Source organism: Bombyx mori, chromosome 12 (genome assembly GCF_030269925.1).
Source record: "Bombyx mori chromosome 12, ASM3026992v2".
In the NCBI taxonomy this organism is placed as follows: domain Eukaryota; kingdom Metazoa; phylum Arthropoda; class Insecta; order Lepidoptera; family Bombycidae; genus Bombyx; species Bombyx mori.
This window is the reverse complement of record NC_085118.1, coordinates 140,497-150,874: the sequence shown is the minus strand read 5'-3', so window position 1 is coordinate 150,874 and position 10,378 is coordinate 140,497. Positions and strand designations below refer to the sequence as shown.

The 10,378-nt window shown below is 44.4% G+C and overlaps 1 protein-coding gene across 3 annotated transcripts; it reads right to left on the bottom strand.

The window, feature by feature from the left end:
- Positions 1–203: 203 nt before the first annotated feature.
- LOC101740413 (serine protease Hayan) lies at positions 204–8,598 on the bottom strand. 3 transcript variants are annotated; one of them, XM_038014327.2, is made up of 10 exons: positions 8,390–8,596; positions 7,876–7,973; positions 7,161–7,228; positions 6,915–6,976; positions 5,584–5,750; positions 5,391–5,503; positions 5,151–5,303; positions 3,228–3,366; positions 480–611; positions 204–404 (listed from the first exon to the last, which is right to left on the bottom strand). In XM_038014327.2, exons 1-10 carry the CDS (start codon positions 8,484–8,486, stop codon positions 240–242), a joined length of 1,194 nt encoding a protein of 397 aa, XP_037870255.1. In that variant the 5' UTR covers positions 8,487–8,596; the 3' UTR covers positions 204–239. The 3 variants fall into 3 exon arrangements, with proteins under 3 accessions (XP_037870255.1, XP_062527310.1, XP_062527311.1); XM_062671327.1 differs by lacking the exons at positions 204–404; positions 480–611 and adding an exon at positions 1,585–1,963 and having other exon boundaries at positions 8,390–8,598; XM_062671326.1 differs by lacking the exons at positions 7,161–7,228; positions 8,390–8,596 and having other exon boundaries at positions 6,915–7,033; positions 7,850–7,973.
- Positions 8,599–10,378: the final 1,780 nt, after the last annotated feature.

The window sequence follows — 10,378 nt, the reverse complement described above, 5'->3', positions numbered from 1 at the left end:
TAGGGGCCGGAGCTGGACAAACGCCCTCCTCCGGCCCCCGGCTCGGCGGCGGCGGCACGGCGCTGAGAGGAAAGAAGAGCTCTCCCTCTCCCGTTCCACCGCCTCTTTCTGCGAGATGGTGGACTCGCAGACTGTTCATGTCTCAACTCCGTTAACCATGAGTCTCTTTTTTTGGAAATCGGTTAAAAAGAAAAGAACATATATATTACTAAGCAATATTTTTATTAGGTCACAAGGTCTCAAGGCCAGACGATGCTCTCAATCCAGGGCTTGTAGGGCTCGACGCGCGTGTAGAGGCCGGCGCCCGCGTCGCCACACGCCACGCCTGATGACGTCACGCCAAACACAGCCCTGGCGCAGCCTGCCTCGCTCTCGTGCAGGATCAAGGGACCGCCGCTGTCACCCTGTCACAACACGTTATCATATGAGACAATTCAATCGTGCATCTGGACTATTCAAGTTATGAGAACAAAGGTAACCTCGCAAGTGTCGTGCGGTGTGTCGCGGTCTCCGTAGCACATCTGCGTGCTGTTGTCGAACCCGTCGAGCAGGTGGCGGTGCTCAGGATATTGCGTCAAGCACTCCTCAGTGGTGAACTCGCTCACTTCGACCTAGTACAGAATGACCACATTCAATTAATTTATAAAGCAAGCTCGCTTTCCAGCCTAAATGCCGTGAGTGCGAGTAACCTATCAGTCTCTTGATTGGTAATCAAGAGAGCAAAAGAGTATAACCGAACTTTCAGTATCACTTGAAAATTGCAAAAATAGGGTTGGGGGTGGCATGATTGAGGTTGTCCCCAGATAGAAGAATTACCACTGCAATTCGACTTACCGCTAGTAATTAGCATCAGAATTAGAGGGATAAAAATAGAGAAAACTAGATTGCGGTTGCGGCTAGATGTAGCAGCGTTGCAGCGTTGCAGCGTTGTGTATCGCTGTGTAGCTGGATCGAGGAAATGAAAAACTTAAAAGTAAACAAGACTGTACAAGTATTTACGCCGCGATTGCGATTGCGAATGGTTTATTAACATCACCAAAGCAAAGTTATAAGTAGGTCTAACCATAATTTGAAGCCCTGCGATGTATACGGAAATGAGAACGACTTCATAACTTGTCAGGCTACGCTGACATTGTCATAGTCTCTCAGGGCTATTAGCTTAGGTAGGAAAAATTTTATTTAATATCTAATTTTAAAAGAATCCTAGCGATGAAATCACTTCCAATCGCCATCGTAACTTCTGTAACGACCTCATTCGGAACCTCAAGCTGGAGTTTGTGATTTGACAGATCACTGATGGTAAAGGAAGTCCAAAGAGATTATGGTAAACATTGAAAAGCTTTTGTCCTTTATTGGTTCAGAACAAAGAACCTACTGAGCTGGTTACAGCTTAATTTAAGTCAGACACTAGTGCAGGGCTTCAGTGTTGTCATATCTATTTATTCTATTAATGGAATTCAGGTCACTGAAGAGTACCTTTTCATCTTAAGCTAAGCGTATCTTTGCTCCAGTAAATATTTATAATTAAAACCTGATCTTTACGAGGACATAGAATAATGATGGGTCTGTGTAATGAGAAAGCACTAAGATTAATGATATTTTTAATCAAGACATTGAAAGTTGCAATTTTAGTTCCACTATTCTACATTATCAAATTAAGCCTGTCTAGCGGAGAATTTCTTGAAGATTGTAAATTTTTCTCTGTTTATCCAGCACATAAAGTATGTTTTGGGGATACACCTGATAATTAAAAACATATATCTATATTGGGTACCTCTTCTAAAATTCTTGAGAGGCTAGTTAACAAAGAAAATTGCGCGAATCTTTCGGTCTGTTATCGCTTAGACAGCTCAGTTTCAGACAAAACAAGTCGTCTAACGATGCATTCACTGTCCTATAATTCATTGTGTCCCCGTATTTCATCCCCGACAAGCAGCTTGGTGTGTCACAGGGTGGGGAGTATCTGGAACAGCCCACAGAAAGCAAATTTTGATGTTGCACGGGGTAGCATTTTTGGACCTAGCTTATTCATTTTGTACATTAAGGATGTATATCAAATAAGAAATTAAATTAAACCACTTGTTATTTGTTATGATCACACCACCGAGATATTTTTTGGAAAATTTTGGAGTGGTGCTGTTGCTTATGTGAAGGATGAGATGAGAGAGAATAAATAGTGAGAAGACTAAATATTTCATAAGAAACTCACACCGATGTTGTGCTAACCAACGATTAAGTCTACAATTAAGTTACATAAATGCCGAGAAAATAAGGTTGCATCCATAATAGTTGTACCCATATTAACAGGTCTGAGAAAATAAGAGGAAGTAAGTGAAGTCAAAGCGCTTATAGACGGTTAATAAAATTGTAAGCACCGTGATGCGTCGCCCTGCTTGGTTCTGTATGCTGACGTTGGTCTATCAATCACTGTGTCAGTCTTTGATATCATGCTGTATAGTTATGTGGAGGAGTGGTCCCTTTTTTTGAGCAGGATGCGTCATACATGTAGTTTCCGCACCGAGAGGAAGCGCAGGGTACGTGGGTCTTTACAGTTCACAGATTATGGAAGTGGACCGCTGCCCCAAGGATGTTATTAGGGCCCTACCCACCAAAGGACTCCTCTTGCACTCTCATCCGATGTCCAATCCCAGCCCGTGGTCGAACCCGGGCATAAGGCATACTCTCGGTCCAGTCGGCGGCGTTGATCGGTGGAACCGCCTGGGTCGCTCTTCCACAGCACGTCCGGTGACAACAGCAACGGCGCGGACCACACTGCATACCACATCCGCCGTCGCATCATCTCGTCCTTCTGGTGCTAGCGCGCTACAGTGGCGGTAGCATGAGTCGCAGCTTCGACCCACCCCGTGACCATCATCATCACATCGGGAGGTGACTGTCACTGGTGACTCACAGGGGCTGGAGTTGAACGAACGTCCTCCGTCAACTCTCGGCTCGGCAAGAGGGAAGGCGGCACGGCCCCGGGGGAAAGAAGGCGCCGAGGTGCAAGTTACAGGCCAAGCAGCCGTGTCCCGTGAGAACCTTCATCGCCCGAAAGGTGAGACGTCCTAAGTCGGGATCCACCAAGTCCAGGAGGACGAGCCGAACGCGTCAACAATCCAAGCAATTCATTACGCGTAGCGGGAGAGCTCCCAAGACAACCTAAAAGAGCTGAAAATAGTATTCTCAAAGTGACTTAAGGTGTGTGTATACGTATAATATGTAGGTACCTTCTGCAGAACATCGGCCAAGCGTTCCCGCGGCCCCAAGTAGCCCCAGCCCAGTGCCAGGGCTCGTGTTGGGTCAATTCTCTTACTGTTCACACCGGAGTACAAACACGCGGGCACTACGTTCACGTTGAATATTATTCTAGAACATAAGGTCATCGTCAATCATGGCAGCAAATTTCGACAGCGTCGCTTTTCATGGAAATGGTCAAAGGTTTTAGATGTTTCACTTCTGGGTTTAATTTTAGATTTATTATATGCTTCCTACTCAACAAAACCTGTATTTATGTACCTGCGTGTATGTATAAAATTCAATAAGTATGTCTTTCAGTCTGTAGTTGTGGCAGGTCAGGAAACCTTATTTTGGGACCAGATGACCTATAAAATTTGCCTCGATAATTTATTTATTATCTTATTCAGGTAATAAATCAGGTATGTAAATCACTACCATCCACGTTAAATTTTGGTAAAACTTAAAATAATTATAATAAAAAATAAAAAACGGTTTTACCGGAACGCTCGATTTTAGTGTCGAAAAAAATGTCGTACTGGTCTTGTGTGAAATGAAATGAAAAGTGAAATCAATAACCTAGGAATACAGCTATATAATTGCTTTTTTTATTTTTTTTTGGTCTGATTCTATCGTCTCCAGAGAAGAACAGGGGAAAAGAGAAAGGCCGAGGTCCTCCTCTACTTCCAATTTCTCCCGGGAGACTACACGCGTGTAAAAGCGCGTTGAGAAAAGCGTGTGAGGCTCTGCGCGGCGTCAGCGAAAACTGCGGTACTGCACAGTGCGCCTTCCGAAAGTTTGCCTTCGCCGGTATCCAGCCTGATAATAGGAGTTTAAGCGCCTAGAAGGCGTACGGGGTACGTGGCTCTTGTCGTTCCTCAGATATTGGGAGCAGACCGCGGGCCCAAGGATGTTTTAGGGCCCTACCCACCAAACGACTCCCTTTGTACTCTTTCACCTGGCGTTAGATCTCCGCCCCGGATCAGAACCTGGACAGAGTATCGAGGTTCCCGCAGTCAACACCGCCAACCGGGCTACTCGTCCACAGTACGTCAGGCGACGACGGCCACGCGGACCCCTTCCCATCTTCCTGGTGTCAGCGCGCTAGTGACGGTAGCGTGCAGCACAGCCTGTGCTGCACGCTACCGTCATGACCGTGAGGAGACTGCCTTCAGTGTCAGACTCTCTGACCTCTCTCTCCTCGGACCCCCGGCTAGGCGGCGGCGGCGCGGCACCGATTGGGAGAAAGAAGTCTTCGTCCCATTCGGCCGCCAAAACGCCGCTAAATTATGTCTATGAACTAAAGTCCATAAACTTTTTTTTTATTATGTAGTGAGGTGAATGATCTACCAGCCCACCTGAAGGGTGGTAATTATCGTGGCCCATAGACATATACGCCATTCATTACGCCCTACGATCACAAGTACACGTGCTGTACTACTCCAAGAACACCGCTGCTTATTCTTCGGTGAGTCGTGTACGATAGTCTTATGAATGATTTAAGGACTGACTTGTTCCAAACGTTGCACACACTACGGCAACGCGTGGCGATATGATCGCGCTCAGTCGGTCGCGCTATTACGGGCTACTTGAAGGGACATTTCAAAATTGAAACCTAAAAATTAAAACAAAATCCTGAGTAGCCTTTTAAGACATATGCGGCAGGAGATGGGTGGTGCTATTCTAGAGCACACAGCTAAACTACTTGGAATACCGTTCACTTCATTTCTTGACTAACAATGAAGTTTTGTAAGAACTATGTTATAATGCATAATGAGCGCTCCAGCATACGCTTAGATTTAATCAGCAGAATCGCACGCTAAATCAAATTGGGGAGCTCACAACTATCGTAAATAAAATTACATTCAGCAGAAGCAGTCCAAATCATAGTAGACTACCGATAGTTCAACACATACTGTTTCTCGGTCTTGAGGAGCGCGATGTCGTGGTACTTGGAGGGCGAGGCGTAGTCGGGGTGCGGGATGACCTGGGCGAGGGTGTGCCGCTGCCAGATCTCAGGAGGGTCGGAGCGCTTCAGGATGCCGAGAGCTGCGTACTTCAAGGGTCCCCTGCGGACGACAGGGCGTGCTGTTTATTGGCGTCTAGTGTCTGTGTGTGCGTGTGCGTGGTAGCGTGGCGCCGGCGAGTGAACTGACAGGCGTGGCTCGGAGATGCAGTGCGCCGCCGTGAGGATGTACCGCGCGGAGAGCACCGACCCGCCGCACAGCCACTGCGCCTCCTCTGCGCTCGCCCCGAACCCCAGCAGCGCCTGCAGCACACGTGCACATCAGTACCTATGCGAGCCTCTCCGACACGTGCACTGCCCTTACGATCTCTGCGGTGCATTACCATGAAGGGGAACTCCGCTCTTTTGGCGTCTTCACCGCCTACAGGTGACTGCGCAGTAATACTTATTTTGTGACATTTCTTCTCCGAATCCCAAGCTTTGTTAAAATTAAACGTCACGGTACTAGTACAAAAATACTCAGGTATGTTCAGAACGTAATCGATACAAGCTGAAAAAAAACAGACTTTAAATGTCATGAAAAAGCGTATTACGTCTATCGGCTATCCAATAATAATATTGAGGAGTGAAAGGCTATTTCGTTTAAGCGACATTTCACTTATTTTTCTTCTTCTTCTTATCAGCCCATGGACGTCCACTGCTGGACATAGGCCTCCCCCAAGCCCCGCCACAAAGACCGGTCCTGCGCTGCCTGCATCCAGCGGATCCCCGCGAACCTCAATAGATCGTCGGCCCATATTGTGGTAGGCCTACCCACGCTACGTCTTCCAGTATTCCAGTACGCGGTCGCCACTCAAGAACTTTCTGGCCCCAACGGCCATCCGTTCTGCGAGCAATGTGTCCTGCCCACTGCCACTTCAATGTCGCAATCCTTTGGGCTATGTCGGTTACCATGGTTTTCCTGCGAATCTCCTCATTTCTGATTTGTTCTCGCAGGGAAACTCCAAGCATAGCCCTCTCCATTGCTCTTTGGGTGACCTAGAGCCTTCTCATAAGGCCCATTGTGAGCGACCACGTCTCAGTGTCATACAATTATGGCAAAGCCCCCCCCCCCCCCCCCCCCAACATGGCTGACACATTTCACTTAATGCGCGACAATTATATCTTTGTAATTAAAGGTGCGTTTTATTTATTATTAGCATCAATAGTGCGAACGATGTTTTAATTGAATTTCAATTATGCTTTACTGGTGGTACGACCTACGTGGGTGAGCCCGCGCGGGTAGGTACCACCGCCCTGCCTATTTCTGCCCTGAAGCAGTAATGCGTTTCAGTTTGAAGGGCGGGGCAGCCGTTGTAATTATACTGAGACCTTAGAACTCATACATCAAGGTGGATGGCGACATTTACTTAACATCAAATGGGCAGTGAGCTCGTCCACCGATCTATACAATAAAAACAAATTTGCAATTTTGTACGTAAAGATCTAATATAATTTGAATATTTACTTGTGTTGTGTGATGGGACACCGCTTCAGCACAATTCAGTTAGGCTTAAGGCCGCATGTACATACTTACATTACGATGTCTATGAGCTCTCAATGAATAAATATCTGAAGAAGATTGAAGTACTTCGCTATCCCTTCTTATCCTGTGAGCTAACATTGCTACTACCTGCTCGTGGAGTATTATATAGACAACATACAGTGTACATACCGTCCCAAGATTTTTTATTTGTTTTTTCGAGTCGGCTGTATCTCCTCGTCAGGTATATGTTACTGAAAGAACGTATATTTATTATTATTTTCATGGTTTACAGAAATACACAACCACAGCTAGGTAGTAAATATGTAAATCGGTTATTATCTCAAATATTTAAATTGCGTCATTTCCTATTGTAGCTTCGTGCACGTGTATCGTCTGATCGTTCAGTTAGTGTAATATGCAAAATGAACAACTCACTCGATGTTGTCCACGAGCTCACAGTCGGTGCAGCACACGATGGGCTCCTTGCCGCGCAGCCCGCACACCTGACGACACACACACACACACATCAGGTCAGGTACAGTAAGGGCCCGCAACAGCGACAACACGCACACGACGTGCTGCTACGTGGACCCAGGGACCGGGCATATCACAGACACACGCTCGTGGTACAGGCGTCACGTGGTACATTTGTACCACTGCAAGTCGCGGAGTTCTTCGCCGCGCCATTGTCAAATACCTTTGCCTACGTGAATAAGGCTATACACAGATGCACAGTTTTATTTGGGCAGTGGTTGCCCCTCTGGCATTAGGTACTGAAGCCTATGAGAGTGGATGATCACACACCATTAGGAGAGCCGGATGCTGAACTGCCTCCGTAGACAAAGACAATTAATACGTGCAGCAGTGAGCCCGCAATCCCGTAAATTGTGTTAGTTTCATTTTCTTTGCATACAAATAGTGGTATTTGCTGCAAGATTTCAAGATTTGAACCCTGCTACAGTCGCCGCATTTGCTACGACTATACTAAGCGGCTTCTTACCCACTAGGCTTTTGACATTTTTGGTAACAATCCATTAAACATATAAAACAGACAAACATATTATTATAAATACAGCATTCCATACATTTATAGCTCAAAACTAATAATACAAATTGCTATGTACATCTGGTGTACAGCAGTGCTACTGACCGGCGGGAACGATCTATCCCTGTAGTCCAGGATGAGCGTCTCGCAGCGCTTGCTAAGCACGCACGTGCCGTTGAACCGGCCGCGGACACACGGGGTCCCTGCGACACGACACGTGCTCACACACATAAACACATGCAAGGTAACACAAACACGCTACAGTAGGTATGTAAACGTAGAATCGGTGTTTTAAACTGACATTTTTTATTTTGTTTCGTGTTTAATTTTTTTCTATACTTCTAATTCACTATTCGTATCCGTAAAACTCGTTTAAAGTCATAATTTATGAAAGGAAATAAAAATAATTGTGAACGTTAGCAGTGTGTGACGTCAGCAGGGTGGTCACGTGTAACCGTGTAACAAACACATAACGAGCTTCATTGCAGACCAGTTTGATATGAATATAAGGATATAAAAAATAACTTATTTATTTATAATTTTTCATTGAGATCAGAAGATAACATGTCAGAGTCTAAGTGTAATAAGCAATATTAGTGCTATTCAACAAACAACTTACCTTCGACATCAGCCGCGGCAGCCCCGTGCCGGGCGGGCAGCAGCGCGCACAGCACCGCGCACAGCAGCGCGCACGACACGAGCGCGTCTCGAGACATGCTCGTGCGCGCACAGCGGCGTCTAAACAACACACGCACGGCGACCGCCGCGCCGGCGCCCCCTTACTTAGTACACCTCCCCTCATGGTAGCGCAGCCTCCGCTGAATCTAACTTCAACGAGAAGAGCCTCGACGTTTAAAAAACAGTAGGTACAAAATTGACGCGGAATTTCTTAAGGTCTAAAGAAGTTTTACGATTACATCATTCTAATATAGGTAATATATGATATTCGGAAAGGACGATAATGTTGTTGCTGCATTATCGTCAGCACGTATGTACGTATGAATCTTGGTATAAATACAAATTATAAAATATGCACTCTACGTACAGAATCTAGTTGAGACTTGACAACATTTGAGGGCAAATCTAGACCATTATCTGTGATAGGTGCGAGTGATAACGATCCAACCAACATTTGAAAATATCGAATTCTTGGAGAACATTTAATTATATTTCCTATTTTTTGGATTTTCTGTGGTGGTATATGTGATAAATCTTTTTTATTTTAAGATATTGTAGATAACATCTTTAATAATAAACTTTTAGTAATGTTGGCGTCGGCAGGAAGCAATCAGCTCTTTGGCCTCCATTTCAAGGTTTTAAAAAACCTAGAAATTACATCATCCAAATTCATCTGTTCGTTATGATGCCAAGGCTCTATGTATCCGAGTCGTTATACCAGAGTATGTGAAGCCGAAAACTGTAGATAGTGTTTTATTAGAACCATCGCATCGGTCCGTTTGTGTTTGAGCATTTCGCTTCCGTAAGAGTTACAGTGTACTGCGACCGATGCATTATTGCGGACAGAAGTACAATCACTATTAGGTTTAATATGACTTTAATATCCTGGCCTTTTCATTTTTCATTATTATTATTATTTTTTAATTGTATTTTTTGACTTGTTTTTTCCTTTATTGTAAATATTTTTATTTATTTAAAAAAAAGAAAATATTTGAGAAAAAACAAAATGAAAAACCCGCTGAGTTTCTTTCGCCGGTTCTTCTGAGGACTGTGGCTTTTTTTGGAACCGGTGGTACAGTTAACATTGTTATTTATATTTTGAAATTCAACAAGTGTGTCATACTGACATCTAAGTTGAAATAAATGATTTTGAATTTGAATTTGAATATTACGATTATATGTAGGTCGGTCTGCGTGTGGAGCTACGTCGGTTATTGTCACCATCCCTAGTGACTACAACCTCGTGTAGGCAAAAAGAATAACTTTTTAAAAGATTGGTTCTTTACCTACGAAATTAAAATATTTTTATCGTTTTTTTTACATATGTATATCTATATATCAAATCCCATAACCCATGGTATCGATGCATCTCTGCCAGTGCAGCAGATATGCGGCCTTAAGTCTAATTGAATTGTGCTGAAGCTGTGTCCCATCACAAGTCAATATTTTAAGGCTCTTCTTGAAGAAGTCCGGTGTACGGGAGCCAACATACTCTTCTAAGGACAAAATGCCTTAGAACTTAGGTTGTACTGCCTCTCTGTTTTTTCGTGCCAAAAAGTTGGCCAAACTTTGAAAATAGTAGAAGTCTGCCGGCGCAAGGTCTGGTGAGCACGGTGGCTAACGTAAAAGTGCCAACCCTAGCTCTTGTAGCTTAGAGACCGTCTATTTATAAATAAATACATAATAAATGAAATGAAACGAAACGAACATCAGCTTTAATAAAAATGACATGCTCTGTGTAATGACCGCGTCAGGTATCAGGCAGTGCCTGTATTGGGATTAAAGCGCACAATGAACCACCGCTCAACTATCTATATTATGAATAATTTGATCATTATCAGGTGGGTCAGTCTAGTCAGTGAGTATATAATAATACAAAGAACCAAGAACACACTTTGACGTTGCTTCATTAAATTCAGTATCTAGTTAA

Excerpts from the sequence above, each read along its gene's own strand:
- LOC101740413 (XM_038014327.2), bottom strand. The coding sequence starts at position 8,486 with ATGTCTCGAGACGCGCTCGTGTCGTGCGCGCTGCTGTGCGCGGTGCTG. Across the intron at positions 3,367-5,150 it reads CTCCTCAAGACCGAGAAACA|AATAATATTCAACGTGAACG; the intron begins GTATGTGTTGAA and ends CTTATGTTCTAG. Across the intron at positions 612-3,227 it reads TGGCCGATGTTCTGCAGAAG|GTCGAAGTGAGCGAGTTCAC; the intron begins GTACCTACATAT and ends ATTCTGTACTAG.